Source organism: Ascidia mentula, chromosome 8 (assembly GCF_947561715.1).
Source record: "Ascidia mentula chromosome 8, kaAscMent1.1, whole genome shotgun sequence".
Lineage (NCBI taxonomy): Eukaryota > Metazoa > Chordata > Ascidiacea > Phlebobranchia > Ascidiidae > Ascidia > Ascidia mentula.
In genome coordinates, this window is record NC_138573.1 from 7,057,545 (window position 1) to 7,081,946 (window position 24,402).

Genomic DNA, 24,402 nt, shown 5'->3' on the forward strand with positions numbered 1-24,402 from the left:
CAAATCGACGAGAAAGAAAGTTATATACACTGTCGAGATTACTCGATTTTCTTCAAAAAATACAGTGGGGAATTATTTTGGAAGGAGAAAACTCACAGAAGTAAGGGGGAGCACTAGTTCACATTCAGAAAAAAGCTTATTTTGTGGGTGTGTTTATAGGCCTACCTATAAAATTTAGAGAAAGTTTTCCAGGCTGTTTTCGTATATTTATGAGTGATGGAAGAGAACACAGGTGTCTTTGTAGATTAAACCCAGTATTTAATATGCAATGCAAAACAGAAATTGCCATCGGGTGCTTGTATTTAAAACACGCAAACCTAAAGTATAGTGCTCTTCACCGGTAGTTAAACACTACCCATGGGTATGAACATGAATACTTGCAGATAGCAACTTTGCAATCATTCTCAGGATATGGGAAGTCCTTCTAATTTGTTGCCAGACCCCAGGACTGTGTTGACGTATTTATTAGTCCAAATTTATGCACTGCGTTGATTTCGTTCCAGAGTGATATTTCCTTATTCTATCACAATAAACAGGAAGGTGATTGTCCGCACATCAGCTTTTCTCAGAGGGCAGAGCAAATAAGATTTTCATGTGATTTTTGTGTTTTCGATTCTCCGCCATGGTAAGTATGTGTTTATTTTTCTTTACAACGTACGCCCATGAACACAGATCGCTCTTGTTTTCGTCACATAATACCTTCTATGCGAAATACGACTCGGTAAGAGTTTTTTTATTGCAGCGTAGTTAGGTTTCACAACACTACATTGCACGCACAATGGATAAAAATTTTATACGATATAACGACAAAAGACATGCTACGTAGTTCGATAAAAAGACGCGTTTCAATGTTATGTTAAACTGTACCACCGCTAATGGAATAAACTAAAACAAATACTGTTAAAGGCATTATTGTACATAGTATACGTGTGTTCAAACGACGTAAAAATAATTAGCGCTGAGTCGATCTCAATAAAAACGTGCAACGTCAAGACACGTGACAACTTGATTCGGAGTTTGATTGGCTGCGATTCTGTTGACGTGGCCGTCGCCTTCTCTGCTCCTCTTCTGCTTGGAGCTGTCTGGCAAGTGCAAGGTCCTTTTCCTCTTGTGTCATTCTGCACAGATGGTCGAACAGGTAAAACACACAGAAAATATTGCTTGGAAGTTTTACCGCTTTTAACACATGGTAAAAAGCAAAGCTGATAAAAAGGTTTAGAATTTTATGCACATACACCCCAAAATAATCAGATGTAGCATGTAAAATGTGGTCAATTAGTTCAGGGGTCCACAAATACTTTTGGGCCTGAACCACAAAAAATATTCCACTGGTATCTGAACCAAATTAGCATAACATGAAGTTTCACTTCAATCAGTTCTGCTTGTGGCAAACTTAACATACCGGTAATATAACTGTGACGTTATGATCAAACATTAGCAGAATCACTGTGTGACAACATAATGCAAATGATGATAATAGGGAAAATAAACAAGCTTTAGTTTATGGCGATAATAGGGAAAATGTACTTTTATGCACAAGAAAACTTGACAAGGTGCATCCATAAATATAAATGTTTGGGTTGCGACCTACAATTTGCGGACCCCTGATTTAGATTGTAATAAGCAATGAACCTAAGGAAAATGCATGGGAATATTTAAACTATGCCGTTTTACTTACGGTTTGGCTTCTTGCTGTGAGAGTTCCAAAGCTCGCGCTAAAGCTTCATCTTCACTCTGAACAAAAAGATATGTTGTTTACATCAACATTCAAGGTACAACCAGTGTCTTTCCAATTACACAAACTGACAAGCTTTTAGTGACAATTTCTACCCTCAACTGTAAATAATTTTTTGGCTCACCATGTTGTTCTGGAACGTGTTGCCTAAGTTCTGTTGTCTTGACCTTCGCTCACTAAAAAAGAAAACAATGTTAGCTCCTATGTTCTTACTTGCAACTCAATATGGTCATGATATGCTTCTTACCCATCCAACTCTCTCCCAAGACCATGCAGTAATGTTTGCTGTGGAGGATGAGAAACAGTTTTGGAGCTATTGTGTTTCTTCGAGGTACTCTGCTGTGCCCTTTGTATTGCTGCAAACCTAACGACAGACATGATAAGATATTACCCATTGGCTCTTGTATGATATCTTCTTATGTTTGGATTTATTTACCCAGCATTGGATATAGCTCTACCGGTGCCCTGGAACCCTTTGCAGTCATGGTCTTGAGTGTGTCTGTGGCGAAGACAAAAGTTGTGCTTACAATTGGGGCATATGACTGGCATCAATTCATGTTGCTTGCATTTTGGGACGGAACACCGATTTGTATATGCCTGCAGATACAAATACAACCATCAACACAAGCAATGGACAAAAATCAATAGTGGAAAGACACCTGTTTTCATATTTATACAAAAAACTAACCTATTTTTGTTCTAGTATTGAATATGAGTATCTAAATCACAACTGCAGGTGGTGACATGGGGATCACCGCCCATTTGGCAATAACATGCACATTATCCACACTGAATTTAATAATATATACTAAGTAATTCATAACAACCAAAATAATGGGTTTTAATGGGAACATTACAAAGTAGTGCACACCTTCAAAAATATCTCAGACAATAGCCTTGTAAGCAAAAGCACCAGACATGTTGTCAACAATGTTCCTGGCCAAATATCTTTATACGGTTCAGTGAAGATTCTTAACATTTGAAAGTAGGCTTGCACATTTTTTAATGCAGAACCAAATGTAATTGAAACCAATCCAATTACAGATGAAAACAACCCTGATTTGGGGGGTCTATATCTGACTTGCCTACTTCTAAGCATCCGAACAGGTCTCTGAATTTGTCTAATTGGAATACCATTTGTTCTTATCCTTCTGTCCATTGTGATAGTAGACATGCAATTTCCTTTTGATGCACAGTGTCATGTTTTGTGTGAACAAGATACAAGTGTTCTTGATGCCAGTGATATAGGATACATAAAAATCAATACCTAAAGTGGCACTCAAGTGTATTCAAATAACAGTGCCCAATGTAAAACTGAAAATTTCAAGTTATTTCCATAAAATTGCATTTTTAACATTATTTAAATGTGCCACAACAGGATTTAATAATATGGTGTGTCTTAGTCTTGCTATGTTATAAAACCAACAAAAAATAGAATGTATTTCACTTGTTGCAACAATAGAAGAAAACCAACCTTCCGCTTCTTTTTGGCAGGATCAGATTGACAATCTCGATCAATATGCTCCCCAACTTTGATATCAGGCATCTCACCCCTGGGAACAGGAACAGGCTGCCCACATAAGGGACACACTGGGACTTGTACATCCTTCTTGTATGATGAGCGACAGTGGTGGTCCTCATATCTCATGTGATTTTTGCTATCGACGAAAAGCAAAGATAAATGACCAAATCTAATCTCATATATTCATACAATGAAAAAAATGCATTGTTTATTCTTGTATGTTTGGCACAGCAGCAATATCACTAACTTTTTTAAAATGTTCAAATGTGCTTAGTGTTGTTGTCTATTTGCTGAAGTTGGTTTACATTAAAATCAATATTATTTTGTATTGTTTACAAGGACAAATCTCCCCAAATCCTAACAAAATAGCACATCACAAGACTTACCAGAAGACTTGTTCACAAGCATCACATTTTAGTGGAAGAAAATCTGCAAAGAAACCATTCTTTTAGTCAGAGATTGGAAAACAACAATAAAAAACACTGGTCCATGTTTTCTACAGGGAACTATATTCAACAGCCCAAAACTGCACAGATGTAAAAATAAATTGTACAATTACTAGCTTTTTAGATAAATGACAAAACTATAACAGGATTAATTTTTTGAACTTTACAAAACTTCTTTAATTGGGGAACCAATAGTATTCAGAAATTAGAGACATCAATTAGCATAATGCATACATACAACTATTAATAAAGAAAAAATTAACTAGTGAACACTAATTTTAACTGATCATGTACAAAAACAAGTATATATAATAGATTGGAAAGTTTGTTATAGTTTGGCAATCATTAATTGTGGGGACAATTGGGGCCATATTCATATGTTAATGCATTAGCTAATTTTTATTGCGTAGATTGTTGGTAAGTTTTCGCAATAGTGCGCGGTGGATTTATCCTACTTTTTTATGGTCTGAGACTATCTATATGCAAAAAAACCTAAAATGTTTCAGCAAACCGCTACCTTTTAGTTGTTTAGAAATGTTTACAGACAAAAACGAATTCCAAACAGAAAAATAAACATCCAAAAAAATTCATCAACTTAAGATTTAATGTGGCGAACCAGTCGACAAAATTCAAGCATAATATTCCTTTACCAGTTATTGTGTAACATGCTTAATAATCGTTAAACTTACCCAGTTGATGACAGGACTGTTCAGCACAATGCTTGCCTAAGTCAGGAAATTCCATGATTATCCTTCAGGTCAAGTTGAGAATAAAATTCCTATCAAATATGTACTATTTCTCCGCTTGTTTTTCTGAATACAATAACAAAAATATTTGTATTTTCGCCCTGATCAAAACCTGCTAAAAGAAAACTAATACTCAGTCACCAGGTTCCCGGCAGTGTTGCCAGGTAAAATTTTCTAAAACCGCCCAACGCCTTGTCAAAACTAGCCCAAAAACCGCCCAAACAAGAAATTTCTGAAACAAGCCCAAAACCAGCCCAATTTTACTCTGACTTAGCTTGAAATCGACAACTGTTAGTGAATTGTCGCACTCGTTAGCTTTAACCTACCGCGGTTACGTTTTTTCACATTTGGTTCTGACCATGGCGCTACCTATTACGTTTTCTTTAATTGCAAGGAGCATTAATACATAGCAAAAACATTGCTATATTTGATGAATTTGGGTCATAATATAACTGAAACTAACAACTTTAAAAAACGCAATCAATTAAAACATGTATTTTTACAACTACAAAATCTCGTACATCTGTATTCCGTAGTTTCGTCATACGCAAAACGTGGAAGCTGTGAGCATAGTGGCAAAAAAATTTACACACTACGAAAGACCTCTTGACTGCATTGTTTCCTCAAGCAATCCTTAGTTCATTAGTTACTATATTTTTTAAAATTGTTTGCAAAAATAACATTTTCTCCGCGCCATTGCTGCTTTGCAAAAACGACTCCAGTTGCATGGTTCAAGTTTCTGTCGCACCCACCCACCCACTGCGTGTTTCTCTGAACGCATTATTACTCTCTGCGCCGTACGATTGTTTCGTTTGTCGGGAAATGAACGCATTGGTTTACTCTTGGTATGAGACATTATAGTGCCAGAATGCGTGATTATAGGGGTTGAAAATGTCATTGGCGAACCCGCCCAATAAACCGCAACCCGCAACTCGTAAAAATAACCCGCAACTCGATGTTGAAAACCAGCCCAATTGGGCGGGAATACCGCCACCCTGGCAACCCTGGTTCCCGGCTATTTTCCAACAATACGATTGTTCTCGAAAATTGCTGCGTCATGTCACATGACTACACATTGTAAACGATTACTCATTGTATATTATTGTACCGTATTTTACGGACCATAAAGCGCACCCGATTATAAGGCGCACTGTCAATAAATTGCTTTGATTAGTTTTTTGTTCATACATAAGGCGCACCGGGCTATAGAACGCAACGTATTTTAAGGAGTATGGGTTACCGTATAAAGCTCATTAAACAAAAACTTGTTACGTAATAAATGTAAGCAAGTCACAATAGTATGAATATCACAGTTGCTAGTTGCTTTTACCGTAGTTTATTGTGTAAGACGGTGGTTTATTTATAATAGTATCGGTACTGGTTTTGAGTGTAGGCAATAAAGCACTACTTGATCCATACATTAGGCGCACGATCAATTTATAAGGAAAAAAAAAAGGATTTAAGTTGCGCCTTATGGTCCGTAAAATACGGTAGTTAACTAGTCTCGACTATCATTTTGAAATATTTTTGCCAAAAAAATATAAATCTATTTTATATACAACCAAAAAATAAAAAAAATTTCAAACATATCGAAATATCACTGCACCTAGTGTGAATTATTTGCTAATGATAACGGCTTACATTTCACTGAAAATGGAAAATAGACTTGCACAGTATAGTTTTTCATGTCTCACAGTACCTTAACCCACACTATAAATCACGCTCAATATTTTATTCAATTGTGCCTCGAACACCAGCTTTTACAGAAGAACAAAACATGCTAGACTGTCTGAAAGAAAAACAACCAAGAACAAGTAAATGGAACAACAAAATTTAACAAGTGATAAAACTCAATACAATTGCACAATTATAACATTTGCGAGTCCTATGCAACAGATCCACAGTTCCACAGTTCTTTGCAATAATAAAAAGGCCAAGGGAATGTTGACAATCCTATCTCTTTGCATAATTTGTTAACCTTCTAACGTTTGCTGGTTGATATTAATTGTACATGTATGACGTTATTTAATGTCCACTCAATTCGTGTATTGTTACAAATGCATTTAAGGTAAACTTCTACATTGACAGGCTGTGTTTGATAATACTGTTCAAAATTGCATGAAATCATAAACATCTTTGATATATACAATTGTACAACCACACTTACAACATGTATGACACAGAGTCGAGTAAAAGCAGTGAAAGGTCATTTTCTGTCACATACCTCAAAGTATTAGCACACAAAATATGTTATGTGTTCTACTTAATAAAGAAACTGCTATTTGTTTGTCTCAAAAACATGAATATGGCAATGGAAACACATATGGGAGTTTCACTAAAATGTTATAACTCACGGAGGTATTGTTGATCTAATGCTTTGGTTGCTACAGAGGAATATTATAGATTTCTTAAAAGATAAAAATCAACAAAAAAGATTACCAACATTTTTAGTTATAATGCTGTAATTGTACTCACTAATCACTTTACCAGAAATTCCAAACAGCTGGGCCTGAGACAATTTACATTAAAACAAGTTACCGCAAATGCGCATGCATCAATCGCCCCCCAAATTTATCCTGTTAAGGCAAGAGTCAAAATCTAAGATGAAGTCAATTGCCACACAATAATGTGACTATTTTGTAGTGTCGAATGCTCAGTTCTTTTCTCACTCGGTGAGATTGCTCCAAGGTCGCCCATACGGAAATCAACATAACCTTCACCCCCACTAATGACAAGTGTTCCATCCGAGTCTGTATTGAACTTCACTGGAGAAGAGCTTATGGTTGTATGTGAATATGGTGTTGATTGTGTAACACAACCTAAACAATAGGGTTTGGTGTTACCAAGAATCAGAGAAATACAACTGAGCTGTACACATTGTGCAAAATCAAAGATTGAATTGTTACTTTAATCACTACAGCAACAATAATGAAATCACTTGTTCGGAACTAATTTAACATTTTCTGTATCACAAACTGTTTGATGCAAAAATATACTTTCAAATTATCTGGCAGCATTGGAAGGTTGAGACCTATGTTGTGCAGGATTGTTTAATAAGTATATTCCCAACCTGGGACAGCAATAAAGAACTTCACTGCATCGCGGTAACCATGGAAGCTGAGTTGTGCATTTGCCATGGAACAGTAAGGGATAAAAGTGCCTGGCATCACTTTGTCATTGACTGGATCGCTGTAAACTCTAATGACTCCACCAGGGCGTTCGGTGTTTTTGATCGTAGTGGACATCACAGCACTTGAACAAACTCCCTTGGAACCTAAATCATTAAACCACAATCATATTGTCAGAAAACCAGCTTAGGTTGTAAGAAAATCATATTTTTACAAACTACTGAAGATTATTTTTCAAGTTTTTTGCTTACTTTCTTCATTTGTTGAACCGACTCCGCTAACTGGAAAACAACTATGATCACCCTTGATTCTTCCCTGCAAATTCATCCCTGGATAAATCAAACTCAAATCATGCCAGAAGAAAACACAAAATAACTGCAAGCACACCTTTCATGTGTTTTAGTTTCATTTTCAACCTCTTTCCTGACTTTTTTGACAGCTTCAATGTTCTAAACTCTTCACATCCTTTCATTGGACTATTACCTAACCTTTGTTCTCGGCACATGCACCTGTCTCCTGTTGTGTCAGTATCAGAAATATCCTTTTCACATACAAGGCATTTCATTTTGGCAACACCACATCTTGCAATGGTGTTCTGATGCCTAATACAGTTCCGCCTTTGTAAGGATGCTGAAGATCTTGGTTTCAACCAAACATCTTTCCTTTCTGACAAGTAAAACATCCTTCTGATTCATTTAATTGCAAAAAAACTGCCAGTGTTAAACTTTCTTTCTGACTGGTTGTTTGACATCACTGTCAATGGAAATGTCTTTAAATACTGGGGAAAACATTTACCTTCTGATAATGGAACAGACATAACCACCCCATTTCCAGTACCTATCCACAAGCGGTGGTTGGCAATCATCAAGGAAGTAATTCTGTAAAAAATTCAATTTTTGAAAACTGCTGGTCAATATTAAATCACACACATATGTTTCCGCAAACAAGGATACAACTATATCTCTGGTTTGAGTATATTTAAATCATTTTAAAACAAATGGTATTGTGGAAGTAAAAAATCAAAATACATGAGCATTAAAGAAAGGGGACAATCTTCCACAAATATTTCCTGTTTAGGGCCATAAGCTTCTTTTGTATTTATACCTTACGAAAGAGAATCCCAGCTTTCCAGACCCAAGGACCTTGCTCACATATGGTTCAATATCAACATCCTGCAGATGTTGTTGCGTCCTTGCATGGTAGAGACGAACAGTAGAATCAAGTCTGATTGAAACCCAAACCCCATCACCGGCCCAAGCTAACTGACGAACTTGTGATTCCCTTCTTGGATGGGCATCAAAAGTTTTCTGTGAATACACTAGGGTTTGTAAAAACTATTTATTTTATCCTGAAAAAAGTCTTTTACGCAAGCTGCTGGATTGTAATTTGATTTTGTAAGCAATTGCAGCATATATATGCTTGTAACTAACTTCAATTCTCATTGACTTGGGATCCACTATGTGTATTCTGTTTCTGTAGCCACACCACACACGATCATACACAACAGTCATGCATCGAATGGAATGATGAGGACGGCCAAGATCCAAAAGGTAATAATTTGATAGATCCCATACCCCATCTGTCAGTAATAAACATGAATGAAAACTACTCTCAGCTTGTGGTTATGTTAAATTTACCATTGTCACGGTGAAATATTGCCACAGTGCCATCAGCCAGGCCAGCAAACGCTCTTCCATTCACATGTACTATTGCAAGAACAGAATCTTTGAGTCTAATCTTGTGTAGGCATTTGCTCCAATTGGTCATCGCTGAATGGACATAGATGCTGAAAAGAACATTTGCACAGGAACATATTATTATCATTATGTACAAATAAACCACACAAAATGAAATAAACAATTTAAGCAAATTGCCTAAATGTTGGACTTACCAGCCATTTTGTGAACCAAGCCACATAGTTGGTTGCAGACTGGCACTACGAACAGACGCGATGTTATCACATCGGACAGTTTCTTCATCCAGAGTGACACCAGGGCCCGCAAAGTCACATGTGGGAGTCTGTACCTTCTCCAATCCTCCTATCTCCTGGTTTAAAACACTTTGTTGTACTACATAGAAATTGACACTTGTCAATTAGCACAATTGAAGCATTATTTTAAGCAGTACCTTCTCTTGTGCCACATTTTCAGTTTTGTCTTTTGCATCTGCAGTTGACTGTGTGGTTTTACCAACTTCGGTGGATGGCTGATTTATTTCAAGCATGCTGTCACCTAAAAAGTGTATTTGCATTAAACACTTGAACAGTTATGAATAATGTAATGTATTTTAGCATCTAGGAATACCTCCACTGGTGTACAATGAATCAGCTTCCTCCTCATTTGGGCTAATGTAATCTTCCTCAACTGCACCTAGCAGGAAAAGGCAGATTAGAATAATAAGTATTTCAGGTGGGTAGGTTCAAAATTCTTGAAGCAAATAATTCTAAATATGAAGCCATGCTTACCAGCAGACCTATAAGTTTGGCTTTCATATTTAGAAGTATTTTATATGTTTGACAAATGATATCACACATGTTTCAAAAAATGCATTTGAAGAAAAACTAGCATTCAGATAAACAATAAACATAATAAACAAAAGGTAATGATCACCAAAATATCACGGCTATCGAGTCGGACAACTGTGATTTGACATGAAAACAATTACAAGTGTATTAAATACGCCAATCACTTCTTTCCTATTTATATAAATTTTCCCAAATTTTTTTGGGAAATCCGAGCCACTTTACCAACTTCATAGTACTAGTTGAACATTCTAGTTCTCAAGCTCTGTTGTATATACCTGGCACACTTGTGATACAAAGAATGTGTGTGTCACTTGAACCAATGGTAAACTTCTCAATGCACCGATTGGGTTCCCGTGCATCCACAATGCTCACTTCACTTCCCTTTGAGCTGGAATTTGACTTGGCATCATCGGATACAAGCCAAACGTGGGATGAAACACACTCACGACGTTCGCTGTCTGATCGTATTTTCTGCTGTTGAGATTCAAGCTCCTGGGATTAGTGGCAATATACAAAATTGCACCACTGGACAAAATGCTTGGAATTTTTGAGCAATTTGATTTTAATAAAAACATATGAATTTCAAATAAATCAAATAATTTTTTTTCTACAATTTCTCTAAAAAGTTGAAAAAACAACTATTGGGTCAAGAAAATATTGTATTAAATTATTCATTTGGTTGTAATGGAACACCATAATATGTTCAAAAAGGCAGAAACTACTGGAATAAATTTAGTCACACAACAATTTATCTATCAGAGCCCAATAAGGAACAAACAAACCTCATTGAGTTGCTTTACGTCCAGAGATTGGTTTTGAACAACTTCCTGAAAACCAGATTCATCTTTTGGACCAGATTGTTCCGGGTAAAACACACTCCCTGTACCAATCATGGAACCACCATTTTGGGTTCTGGCATTTGAAATATTTACTGAGGTTGCACACCACACCTAATAGAAAGAGTATGTTTATCCCAAAAGGAGAACACCATCGTCAAAAAACACTAGTGTAGATCAAATTGTGAAAAAAAGAGACAGTGTAACATATGTATGCCATAACAACATTCCTGGGAAAATGTCCCCCAAACCTTTCGAGGCTGATGTGTAGCTTCATAACATGTGTATATTTTGGATAATATACGTAGAGTAAACATGTGTAAATGATATAACTGTGGTTCTAGCTACTATTGTGGCACAGCTACCTAACAGTACCACATGTTGAAAAATTCATGGTAAAAGTCAGACAGATATTTTGCAAGATCAAGTATACCTTCATGTTCGGCTCTTGGTCTTGGATTGGGCCACAGTAGACTGGCACTGGCACCGTTCTTCCACCTTCCTTTGGAGTTGCAGGTGTGTTTGGCAAGCTCCAACCACATGCCTATCACAATAAATTGTTATCTGGTTGAAAAAATCATTGCAATTGTGAATACTAATTTTCTGTCAGCATAGATTTCAATCCAAGGTGACTTTCAAGCAGGCCAATTGAAAGGCAAATAAATTATGTAGTGGGCCTATTTATAAACAAATACAATTTTATAATCCTGGCTTGCATGCTCATGTCATGTAATTATTAATTGATGGTGATGTCACACACTAAAGTCCTCAGGGAGAGGTGTGATGTTTGTCACCAACCTGAAGACGGCTGTTTTCTGAAAGTCGTGGAGTTTCTCTCTTTGCTATATCTTTGCTTGGGCTGTAAAAGCAGATATGTAAAGCATCACTGCAAATAAACTCAAATGACGTACATTGATTTGACCAAATAAAATAATCAGAAATTAATTTGCATCAGTTTCACTTTCAATACAAGGCATCTGTTGTGATAGTTGTTGTATGATAGTAAAATTAGCCTTTGTAAAAGTATAAATATATATAAAAACAACTATTTTTTTGTTTCAGTTGCATAACATTAAACCAAATACACAGGTTATAGATGAAATCAGTCACCCACTGCCCAAGGCAGCCAAAGGCAATCAATAAATGAAATAAATCAATGCTGGATTGCACACAATGCACAAACAGCACAGCAGAATTAGTATGTTACATCAAAACAGTATCACCCGGATTCTGCTTTACTTTTGGTTTGTTTTTTTGACAAAAAAAAATTGTAGAAATATAAAACTAAAAAAAGACTAAAAACAGTGAGTAGGTGAAAAAAAAAGGATTTACGTTATTAAAACAAATTCAGTAGTTTATTTATTGCATTCAAAACCATGCTGAAATTAGATTGCTTGCAAAACCTTTTCTTATTCTTAGCTGCTGTATCAACAATAAATGATACAGTTGGTGTCTTTTGCATCATTCTGTAAATCAACTTCCATTAACATTAAACACCTTGGGGCACTGGAACTTAAAAATTGGCCATTAAACAACCAAGACAGTCCACTTATCAACCTAAAACTGAGCTGTATAGGTCAGGTCTCAATAAGGTAATGAACAAACAAAAATTTTGGCTAGAAATTGCTTTCATATGCGTCCAATTTTGTAATACCATTCAGTTACATCAGTCTTTTCGCACATTAGTATTAAGTCACATCACAATATACTACAGATGTAAATGCCAGAAGCACACCATGTACACATACAACAAAGCTTGTTTGGACATTCACAGGCACTCACCGATTGTCTTCTGTAATGTTTAACAACATATTCTTCTTAGTTTGCAACTTAAGCGAAGCCCTAAGTGCCAGCATGGAGATAAACAAACAAAGTGTGTTAGGTGATGAAAACCACCCCAATAAAAATAGTTTTGATGTATGTCAATACTCGGGGACTGCACTATTGCTTGTACAAATGGATAACTTTCCCTTTAATTCTCATTAATCCAGTGAATTCAGCAAAACAACATTCACCAATTGCTCATAGCCAAAATAGAATAATAAATAGGTAACACCTTAACCCCAAACATTCGATCAATCCGCCATTACATGTTAAGATTTAAACTAAATAGACAACAGGTATTAGAACATGTATTTGAATACCCTTAGGCTCAAAATATTATGTGTTACATAAATAATGTAAGTGAGGCAATGATGTAATATTAAGTAAGACATAATTTTTTTCACAATAACACATAAATTTTAAAATTCTAAAAAAAAATGAAGCACATACAAACATACCATTCACAACACAAGGAAACTGTGTTACATCAAAAGCAGGTGATGCCATAACAAAAAAATATATGTTTAACACACTTACGCTTCACGGAGATTGTCGATCGTTGGGGACTTTCCATATAGTGAGGCAGTGCTGCTTCGCGAGCGGGGTATGATTTTTGTAGTGGAAGCATTGTAAGCCATGCTGAGACCATATTCACTGGTTGCTGTTGTACGTCTTAGCTGTCGGGGTGGTTCTGGGGATGGTTGCTGATTGGTGTTTTCACCGTTGGCATTTGAGGTGAAGAGACGACTAAAACTGAGTATGCAAATGTTTTGTTACAAGCTCTTCCAGTCCAATCAGATAAGTTGGTAAGTTTATGTCAATTTCAGTATGGACAAAAATATTTTTAATAAAGCGACTAGAACCTGCAAAACAATTCTATATAACCTACATTGGTACAGGAAAACGGGGGCCACAGATTTTGCTTGAAAGATTCATGGACTGCATTTACATTGTAGTATATTATAATGCAACCAAAAGTGTTTCACTGTAAATAATGTGACATTGTGTACAAAGTGCCCAATAAAACCGTTTTTATGGCAAAACTTGGCAACCAGCATGCATAAAACAAATATATTGATTTTGTGTGGCAATGATAAGCGTTTGGCTTCAACTATGTAGAGTTTGCTTACAATTGAAAAATGGAGGACTTGTTTTTGTTCTTGTTCTGATTTAGCTCAGTGTTGTTCTTTGATGCTCTCAGAGTTTCTGTCCATCTAACAGCTTCTTGCAACTCCATCAATCGCTCCTTGTACTGATTTCGCTCCATGAGAACGCGAGCCATCTCTACTCGTGTAAAGCGCTTGCGCTGAGACATAGGCACAATATCCTGGGCAAAACAATATTTGGTTGACATTAAAACACTGGTTGAAAACAATCACATGTTACAGTAATTTTTCAACGAAAAAAAAACACTTTTTGTTTCTCAAAGTTTTGAGCTGAAAGTAAGTTTGCTGAAAAATGTAAATAACATGCACATCCAGCTACCTGGATACATAACTTAAAGATATAGGCACATACTTCTTCATCTGATTGTTTGGATATTGAATTTCTTGCACTTCCCACAGCCACATTTTCCAGTTCCTGCTGCACACGAGCAAGTTGCTTTTCAAGTTCCTTCTGTTTTTCCTGTAATTCCGTTCTGCCCTTTTCCGAAGTTTTAAGTTCTTCCCTTTAGGTGGAGGTTGCAAGTTTGTTACCAAGTTCACAATTTGTTGTTAAAGCTGACAGACATATTATTAACTTAAATAGAGTCCTTCCCCAGAGAACTGAGAAAACCACTTGTTTACAACTATGTTTACAACCATACAATAGGTAAAACAAGCAAGATCTTTTGTTTTATTTGGCACACTGTTTACTAGTATTCCAAGAATATTATCTTACGCAAATATATAAAATTGTTATACAAATCTGATGTAACTGGTTGCTAACAATTTTTAAAAGGCAATAAGAATAGGTTATTTCAGGTAAATGTGTGGTTTACAAAAAATCATGTTTTTGTTTACTTGAGTAGTGCATGCTGGTTGGTCAGCTGGTCGACTTGCTGAATGAGGTCATCTTTGACAACGTTGAGAGCATTTTTAGTTTCCATGAGTTTATGGTTCTCTTGAATAAGATTCTCCACCTCTTTGCTCATACCTTTGAATGTATACAGTGTTTTCTCTTCGACAAGATTCAATTAAAGTCTCCGTACAATACAAAGCATGCTTTTGGGAAATAAAAACTATGCCACCAAGAAAAGCATGTTGGACAAAAACTGTGATAATTAGTTTTGAAGTTCACAACAAGGCCAATGATACTATCAATAAATTGAACTGTTCAGTTTGAACAGTTTCCAGAACATAAATTGTTGTGTTACGAATAACAACAATATTTGCATCACCACAATATTGATTGTTATTACATTTGGCCACAGGAAACCTGCAACATCTAAACATCTGAGACAAAGACAATATGAAGAAAAACACTTCAACTCAAATTTTACCAAAACAATTGACTAAATCCAAATCCTGCTGCAGACTTCCAGGCAAAGCCTTAGAGGCATCATACATTGCTGTCGATAGGTAAAGTACTTGTTGTTTTGTAAAATGAAATGAGAACATACTATAAAATTAAGCCACATACCAAGAATGTCGGCCCCTTCATCTACATCATCCAGGTCTTGTTGTGACATTTCTGCAAACAGGGAACTGGCATTTGTGTTCTGGGTTGTTTCAAATGCTACATTCTCAATTCCGGTGCTGCAAAGTTAAAAGAAAAGTATTAACGCTAGTAGTAGGCTACATCAGTGCTGCTGAAGCTTTTTCAGTAATGTTCACCCCTCCTGAAATGCGCTTCACCTTAAAGTATGGATGGTATGACTGCTAACCTGATGATTTATAATGTTAGCTGGACTAAAAATTTATATCAAAAGATACTTTTTATTCACCCTTGAAAAAAATCATTCAGACTTGGGTAAGCCATGCACCTGGCTAAGGAAGGCTGCAATACATGATAATTAATTAATTACGTTTCCAATTCCTTCTGAGTTTCTTGTGCATCAGTGCCATCCGGATCTGGTCTATCCAACTCCAATTCTCCATTCTGAAGAATTTCCTTTACTTCCTCACTGACCCATCCAACACCATCACTTTCACCTGATGGTGTGCCCACATCTGCACAATCAGGTAAAAAATGTGACTCCATTTGTTAACAGTGTTTCATAAATATTTACAACAATACCTAGGATGATTGTGCTGGATTGTTAATTGCTTGTGGTTGCTAACATAAACATCAGCCAACCTATGAGCTGATTTAAAACTGACAATTCAACACAACATAAAAAGCACTGATTTTAAATACAGAATGATATTTTAAAGGATTGCTCAGACAGGGAAATCTATTGATAAAAGGTACATAAGAAAATTATCAAGTGTAAATCATGTGAATTACTTTGCACCCATTTTCTGTAAGCAAGCAGCAATAACTATGCACTACGTAGTTTGATCAACCCAAGAAGGGGTGTCACAAAAAAAATTGTCAATGCAAAATTATTGGCTTGGCAATTTCCAGCAAACAAAGCCCTCCACCTTTCTTTTTACGCTGGAACTGCATATTGTCAGCCCTAACAGCTGGTTTGCCCAAAACTTCATGAACAAGTTGTTGTTTTGATCGTTTTACAGACTCATGCAGAGAGTTTTTTAATGCAGTTTTCACAAGTCTTTTCATATTAACTCTGCTTGCAGCAGGAACTGATGCTTTAAAATGAATGATGTCGTAAACCCAACGTATACTATTAACAATGATACTACATACTATTATTGGACATAACAAGTTTATAAAAGATGCCCACTTTTTCATCACAACTTAACACCATAAAATATTCACTGACTAGTATACAGATTTTAACTGCCACAACGGAAGCTTTAACATGGTATGGAGTCACTATTATACACTGCAACTGATTAAGTTCATACCCATTATCTCAATTTGTTGTCCTTGGGCATCATGGGGCAATGACATTCGATCATTGGAGCTTGTAGGGCTACATGGGGAAATGGGCAGAGATGGTGGGATTTCATCCTTAAAAATAAATCCAAATATTGGATTTGGTTTCGTTGTCAATACAAGTTGAACAAACAATCAACTAAATTGGAATGTTTACATAAGTAAATATTACATCATAAATACATGTGAAAAAACATGATAGTTTTGGTCATTGAGAATTGAAGGGTTAAGTGATGTGACGAGAGGCTGAAGGCATGTGCCACTACCTTGATGCTAATATGTGACCGGTCACAGCCAGGTGTTGATGTAAGGTCAGGATTGCCACTGATTGATGGTGTTACTGGTTTCTTGGCCGCATCAGGAAAACCTTTAAAGCCTGGAGATTCTGCTGATGGGGTTGTCAGTGTGGGTGTTAATTCTCTTCTGATGCAAACAAGATAAACATGCTCTTAAAGTTGTGTCACCACTTTAGATGCAATAAGAGTATTGCAATGAATGTAACAGTGCAAAAACAACCAGGGCACACATGGTAACATGTTAGTTGCAGTTACTAAACACAAGGCTGCAATTATGTCAACCATTTTTTCCAACAAAACCATTACTATGAAAATGCACACAAGAACTATGACCCTGCATCCAGTACACAAATGATCAAACTCATGGTTAAAACATTTCTGTCATATCATTCAAGCATGCAGTTACCTGTACCAATGGACAAAGCTGGCACGAAGAAATATATTAAATTCATAAAACATGACAATTTGTAATTTTAAATTTGTTACAAAGTAGAGTTGCTAATTTCAATACTTGAATATAAAATAGTTGCCTGGCTATATTAACTATAAAATTGATGCAAATTGCAAACAGAGTAGTAAAATATTTCTGAAAAACCAACTTGTTTTGATGTGGGCTTTGAGATACATCACTATAAGATGACTGATGCTGCAGTGTTTTTGATTTCTCAATATGTTCCATGTATGATTGGATCATCTAGTACAGCAATAAAATGTTAAAACAGCAGCTATACAACAATTCCAGATTAATTATACCTCTGTATGTCGGTCATGAAGTTGAGAATAATCTCTTTTTAGGTCACTCTCTTTTTCCTGAAGCCTTTCAACTACAAGTTGCACAGTTATATGATGTTACCATGGAATTTTCAGTGGAAAATTTTTGTTGTTTACCTTGGTCAGTATAGTTTTTGCATTTCAGTTCCAAGTGACGGGTGGCAATTTCAAGAGCCTCTGCACGATCTCTGATTTCCTTTGAAGCTGCCTCATTGATATCTTCATTTTCCATGAGTCGTTGTTCAGCACTTCGTCGAAGTTGACGTTCGCGTTCATATTGGTTTGCCAGCTGTTCATTGTCATCTTTGAGCATTTCAATCTCGACAACATTTTCTAAAGTGTATTTTTTGCTTGAAAGTATTCGTCTAACATAAAAGCTATCATTGTGGTGTATAACAGTTTTTAGTATGATGTCAAGATTTGGTGATAAAAATAGTGTTTTGACATCATCATAAAGAAAGGATGCCAAACATAGGCTACTTTACGCAATTTCAGTTGGTGCATGGATGCATTTTAAGGCAGGACATGCCTTTAACTGAAAGTCATTTATAATTCATGAATGGATCATGCCATTGGTCACATGACTGTTCCATGGCCAGAACAGGGTACATGCATTTCTAGTTTTATGTAGCTATACCATTGCACTCTGTAAGTGAACGATCCAATGTTTCCAAAATGGTCACAATCAAAGGCATCAAATCTTTGATTACATCCTCCCCATACATCGCCATCATTGTTTTAAATTCATTGTATACAGTGCTTGCCATTGCCTGGACCTAAATCATGACAGGAAAATTTATTAATTTGCACTACAGCCCTAAGAGAGTATTTCTAACCAGCCATTTATTAACTAAAGCTGACACAAACATGATGATTTGAATCCCAACACATTGTATTGTACAGGACATAAGACAAGTACAGCACAACATTAAAAACACACTTAATCATACCTGAACTGGCAGCTCAGGGCTAGGAGGCTTTTGAGGAATACAAATATATGAAAACAGTTACAGAATTTGTATTTGTCCAGTACATGATACCCACAGGATGTTGGTAAAAGGTATGAATTTTGTTTTTGTGTTTTTTAAAAACAAACCTTTTCTGATGAGAGTCCCGTTTTTCCATCATGGGTGCCATATATAATATCCCGTTCTTCAGTCATAATGTAAACCCAACTTGTTGCTTTCGGGTTAAGTTAAGGGCATAGCAAAGACAATCACAAAGCAGGCTTTTATACAGTCGTCAGCAGACACAACAATAAATTTGTAAAACTGCAAACAATGCTTATACAGTTAAGTTAAATACATTAGTTACAAAATAATTTTTTGAACATTAACCACAATTCTTAAACTATACTGACCTACTTTATAATAACAATTTAACAAATCACTACTCAGACTTGCACTTTGTCAAAGCAAATGCAAAACTAAACTGCGATCGCGATCCCTGCCACAATACTTGATTATTTACACCACCCAGCGGAAGGGTTTTCTGCCATAAATATTTTGGCTATAATTGAGTAATCATCTGTTTCGTAACAGTAGTTTTCTTACCATAACAAAGTAATTGGTTATACTGACAATTATTTCGCGTTTGTAATGATAAGGAAGCTGAATTCAGTTCTTCGCACAAAGCTCTGTGAACCTTTCACGTATGCCCACTGATGCATGGGAAATCTTAGTCAGCCAAAGCCAAACATTGAAGTGTTTTGCTGGATTAAAGGTCCGGCGGTAAATAAGTAACATCCCTTTTTTCCATTCTTGAAATTGTTTTATTAGCTAACAATTCTGACCATCCGTATGATCTATATTTATAGGCTGTATAGGGACACAAACAACTATACAGCACTTTCAAACCACCTCGTAATAAATTGGTTACGAAGAATGAAGTCGTAATGGCGGTGGCGCAGAATCTCAACAGGTCTGTCGCTCTTTTGGAAATGATTTAATTGGTAGTTTATTCCAAATAAGTTTATCAACCATACAGATAGGATGAGATCCTATAGTTGGCAAGATTTGTCTGCAGTAGAAGTAGGCTAGAATGGTCAGCAAAGTCTAATGCATTGCAGCATTATAAATAGGTAGTAACGTTAAGTATTGTCCACTAAGAAATGCAACACGGGTGTACATCGAAAGGACGCTATATATACACTGTCCATGACGGAAGAACAAGTGACCCGATATAAAACGATTCCATTTAGACCGAATCCTAACCTTTCTGTTAATCGTTGCACAAAAATAAATACATCAGCCCATTTTTTTACTCCAACACTCCAATTAAGCTTTTCGTTTTCTCAGATTCGTGTTTGGCACGGTAACTATAGAGCCTAGCTACAGCCAGTTCTGAAAGCAAGCCGAACGCCGTTCCGGTAAACGAATTCTTGTAGGTACACTGTTCTGGTAAGAATTCAACGACTGGCATGCCCCAAATAGTTCAAGAAACTTAAGTTCGATAAATTTATACGTGACGACATAAAAATTACAAAAATAAGGCCATTATTGCAAGGCAATATGTCATCATTAGTCCAACCAAGAATTAGGCTATACGTATAGTTGAATACACAATCAACCAACAAATACCGCAATTTGAATAACTGTACCTGTTATATAACCCTTCACATACAAAAAGAAAACTTTCCCTACAGGGCGAAAGTAACGGACACAGTGATAAGATATTTGGTAAAGTTTAAGGATTGACACAGATCGACATGAACATTTGACGTTATTATACACTGCGACAATCGAGTTTTGTATTTTGATTTTTTCGGACGAGCATCTTGTCTCATAGATCTAATTTTGCGGAATATGACGAAACAGTGACAAAAAATTGATAGGCCAACGATTCGAAACGTTTTATTATTTTGTTTAAACATGGTCTTTTGAAACCGCTTTATTCTACTCTTTTACATTTACACCCAAGTCTTTTGACGTCTTCGCTAGTTAGGCCCATCTCACTCGCTTGCGTTACGTCTTTCAACTTGCGCTCCTTCTTTTAAGTCTCCTTTGTCGCGTAATCGCAGCATGACAGCAATTATCTCTTTCTTTGTGCCTCGACTTTGATATCGCCCTATATTTGCGACTCTTACCATGCAACGCCAAACTGCTGCAAAGGTTGTTTTGTAGGCCTGTATAGCCTATTATTAGTCTAGAAAATGTTTCGAATCATGACAAGCGGAATTCCCTTCAGCACCGAGTTGCTGGCCAATAAAATAACAAGAGCAATTTTGTTGCCAAAGTCAAAAACTGTTGCTCTGGTCTGATTTAGAGCAGCCGCAGAAATTTTCAATTTTTCGTGCAACACTGCAAGGCAAGTGCAAACCCTTCACATTCCGTGTGTGTAGGGTTATTAATACCCGCCACATTCACAACTGCCGTAGGAACTGTACAGGGTGTTCCCCGTTTCGGATATTACGCTGAGTGCGTGATGCATCCTGACAGTTTGCTGGGCAACTATCCATCTATATATCTCGTTGTTAAATCATTTTTCATTCAGTAGTGCAACGTGGAAATAACAACCTGATGTGCCGTTGAATATGCGTGTCAAATTGCAGCTAAAAATAACAAAAGAATTATTATTAAGATAATAGATGAAGGAGTTTGTAATCACAATGAAATAAAGTAATAATGGACTCAATGGAATAACACAGGTTTTGCATATAAACGTCATATAAACATTTACTGATGCAGTTTCAGAACCCTTAGTTTTCCTTTATATACAATACACACTGTAAAAATAATATGGCCTACAGTAAAGAAACTTTAGATGAAATTCTTAGTTTTGGGACCAGTTTAGCAAGAAAAGCAGGCCAGGTAAGTGCTGTAGATGGTATTTCACTAAAACGCTGGTTTCATAACATGAAAATTTTGGCCCAGAAAATTCAACACGCAATCAAGGAAAACAAAAATGTGCAGACCAAGTCCTGTGTTACTGATCTAGTCACAGAAACTGATCAGCAAGTGGAAGCAATGATTATTGAACATATAAAGAAGCTATACCCCTCCCATAAGTGTGTGCTCTTTTTGGTATTAATTTCCTAAGTGTGTTGTGTCTTTTGTAAAGTGTGTGTTGGTGAAGTGCACATGGCAATTTATTTAACATCATACATTGAAAGTTGGTAACAGTTATAAATGGTTTATTGTGTTAGGTTTATTGGTGAAGAATCAGTTGCTGATGGTCTGAAGTGTGACTTAACTGATGATCCAACTTGGATAGTTGATCCTGTTGATGGCACAACCAACTTTGTTCATACGTAACACCACCTGATATTGACCATTTTTGATTGCCATTATTCACTTTTTTTACATTTAAACCAGATTTCCCTATGTGGCTGTTTGCCTTGGTTTCTGTGTCAAGAAAGAAAGAACCATTGGAATTGTCTACAATGCAGTCTCTGACAAAATGTACACGGCCATAAAAGGACATGGTGCATATTGCAATGGGGATCCCATAAAAGTGTCATGTGAAACTGGTAAACAATAATTCTGACAAAGTTTTATGTGAAAATTTTTGTGATTCACAAAATATTACTTACAGAGATTCAAAAGAGTCTTATTTTGGCTGAATTTGGTTCAGCTCGGGATCCTGAAAGCTTGGATTTTGTGTTCCAGAACCTAAGGTCGATAATTTCAACTCCAGTTCATACGTAAGTAAACAGCATAGATAGAACCAGTTTTAGCTGACACTGACATGCCTTACTAGAATCCACTGCATGGGGTCAGCAGCTCTTAATATTTGTGCTGTTGCATCTGGACATGCTGAAGCTTACTATGAGTTTGGTATACACTGCTGGGACTACTGTGCTGCTTCTCTAATCCTTGACGAGGCTGGTGGTGTCTCTGTTGACACAGAAGGTTTGTTTATTTTGATGTATTCAATGCTTCGTGGGTAGTTGTCACAATTACACTATTATTTAGGTGGAGAACTGGATTTAATGGCACGTCGAATCATAGCAGCATGTAACAGTAAAATTGCAAGTGCATTGTCATCAAAATTAGTGCACATATGCCCACCAAGAGATTAACTTAACTCTTTTGTTAACCAAAAATGTATGTTTCCATGTTTCCTCTAACATTGTTTCGGTAAAGAGTTATTTAATATTGACTATTTTGCGTACTAGCATTCTCAAATTGTAAAAAGCTTTTGATTCTATTTGGAACATCTAACTGAACATATGGTCGTATTAATTTATGATGTAAGAGACAAAGTCGGCACAGTTCCATCAGGGACAGAGGATGCTCTAAAATAAATTGTTAGGTTGAACAAATTACCCTGGTGTCTGAAAAATAAATTACATACTTTCTGCATTGGCCAATATTTTGTAGCATTCAGATGTGGAAGCAGCAAGATATTTTGCAACCATCTGTTTTGAGTTCATTTGATGGGGAGAAACTCCCAAACTTAACAAAGTTTTCAGCATGACCATGTCGTTGTTAGTGGCTGGAATGTGGAGTGAAGGTGTCCATATTGCTTTCTCTGTTTTTACGGATAAAAACCACACCCACAATTAGACAAAGCATTTTGTTTTAAAGAAACGTTGGTATTTCTACGGCATAGTTTTAGATAAAGCACCATCATTTGAAGACTGTGCATTAGTGCAATGCATTAATTCCTACTAACTGTATAGCTGACTTTGCAACATAGTTAAAGTTCACACTACTGTTCATTAAAGTTTACTACCTTGGGGTGAAAGTAGGCAGCCTTTGTCCATCACCAACTCAACAACACATTTCCACCAACCTAAAGGAAAAAGTGTCATTAGCCTGTCTTGCCAAATTATACACAATAAAAACCTTTCTGACCTCTTTTGACAGCAATCTTGATACATGATTTATATCCAGCATTGGGGTCGGCACCAGCCTGTAACAATGCTTTACAACAGCAGACACTCCCACTCCAACAAGCATTAAAGAGAGGGGTCACTCCAGAAATATTCTTTGCATTTACCTGAGATTACAAACACAAATTAATTTCCTTTCGGCAATCCTCAAACACCAGTTTACTTCGGCAGAATTTCTAAGCAGTTCTTTCACACATAGAGCCTTTCCAGCCCAACAAGCTTCATGCAAAGGTGTGTCGAGGTGCTCAGTTACAGCATTGACATTTGTACCCTGTTTGACATAAAGAAAAGTTAATAGGAAATTTGTCAACTTCCTGGAAAGTGTAACTCACTTGTGCCAGCAAAAAACGCAGTTGCAAAATTCTGCCATTGGCCGCAGCTTCATGGAGTTCTGTTTGGCATGCCCTTATATTCATTGAAAAATAAAACAACTTACATGTCTGCTTTTAAGCTCGGGAAAGTCACTGTATACAATGTAATATGGTTAATCGTTTACAAACAGGAAGTGCATGTGCATAACAATTGTCATGTCTAGGAAAAATGTTAACATTAATTTGTACAAACTTATATAACATCACACAAGTTTACACTTCTCCAGAAAATTACAGTGCCCATAAAGTTTGTTCAAAAGTTACACTCGCAGAATCAAATACAGTATCCCCACTTTTACACATCATGAAATACTTTGTATTTCAATTATTCCTATGCATGGTATATGGGAAGCACATACAAGGTGAGGATTTTTTGAAGAAGC

General features: G+C 36.4%; 4 protein-coding genes across 5 annotated transcripts; 1 reads left to right on the top strand and 3 right to left on the bottom strand.

The window, feature by feature from the left end:
* Positions 1-766: 766 nt before the first annotated feature.
* On the bottom strand, positions 767-4,529 carry LOC145911340 (AN1-type zinc finger protein 2A-like). Its single transcript, XM_082998655.1, has 8 exons — positions 4,393-4,529; positions 3,644-3,686; positions 3,210-3,393; positions 2,172-2,332; positions 1,983-2,099; positions 1,860-1,911; positions 1,679-1,734; positions 767-1,118 (listed from the first exon to the last, which is right to left on the bottom strand). Exons 1-8 carry the CDS (start codon positions 4,445-4,447, stop codon positions 989-991), a joined length of 798 nt encoding a protein of 265 aa, XP_082854781.1. The 5' UTR covers positions 4,448-4,529; the 3' UTR covers positions 767-988.
* A 1,637-nt stretch (positions 4,530-6,166) lies between these two features.
* On the bottom strand, positions 6,167-19,079 carry LOC145912627 (C-Jun-amino-terminal kinase-interacting protein 4-like). Its single transcript, XM_083000164.1, has 32 exons — positions 18,909-19,079; positions 18,763-18,789; positions 18,450-18,588; positions 17,930-18,145; positions 17,795-17,865; positions 17,641-17,735; positions 17,448-17,465; positions 17,012-17,168; positions 16,715-16,820; positions 15,769-15,913; positions 15,384-15,499; positions 15,244-15,312; positions 14,765-14,897; positions 14,280-14,430; positions 13,892-14,088; positions 13,299-13,514; positions 12,720-12,779; positions 12,341-12,403; positions 11,736-11,796; positions 11,371-11,481; positions 10,884-11,051; positions 10,377-10,593; positions 9,881-9,946; positions 9,705-9,808; positions 9,469-9,623; positions 9,215-9,363; positions 9,008-9,156; positions 8,682-8,884; positions 8,357-8,455; positions 7,965-8,215; positions 7,520-7,723; positions 6,167-7,268 (listed from the first exon to the last, which is right to left on the bottom strand). The coding sequence occupies exons 1-32, from the start codon at positions 18,972-18,974 to the stop codon at positions 7,048-7,050; spliced, it is 4,203 nt and encodes a 1,400-aa protein (XP_082856290.1). The 5' UTR covers positions 18,975-19,079; the 3' UTR covers positions 6,167-7,047.
* A 2,197-nt stretch (positions 19,080-21,276) lies between these two features.
* Positions 21,277-22,866, top strand: LOC145910506 (inositol monophosphatase 1-like). 2 transcript variants are annotated; one of them, XM_082997649.1, is made up of 7 exons: positions 21,280-21,621; positions 21,685-21,818; positions 21,957-22,061; positions 22,126-22,280; positions 22,346-22,454; positions 22,511-22,662; positions 22,726-22,866. In XM_082997649.1, the coding sequence occupies exons 1-7, from the start codon at positions 21,550-21,552 to the stop codon at positions 22,830-22,832; spliced, it is 834 nt and encodes a 277-aa protein (XP_082853775.1). In that variant the 5' UTR covers positions 21,280-21,549; the 3' UTR covers positions 22,833-22,866. The 2 variants fall into 2 exon arrangements, with proteins under 2 accessions (XP_082853774.1, XP_082853775.1); XM_082997648.1 differs by having other exon boundaries at positions 21,277-21,818.
* A 36-nt stretch (positions 22,867-22,902) lies between these two features.
* On the bottom strand, positions 22,903-24,117 carry LOC145910507 (ankyrin repeat and SOCS box protein 5-like). The gene is made up of 6 exons (XM_082997650.1): positions 23,981-24,117; positions 23,812-23,919; positions 23,611-23,755; positions 23,489-23,548; positions 23,108-23,284; positions 22,903-23,048 (listed from the first exon to the last, which is right to left on the bottom strand). Exons 1-6 carry the CDS (start codon positions 24,062-24,064, stop codon positions 22,903-22,905), a joined length of 720 nt encoding a protein of 239 aa, XP_082853776.1. The 5' UTR covers positions 24,065-24,117.
* Between the last annotated feature and the right edge of the window lie 285 nt (positions 24,118-24,402).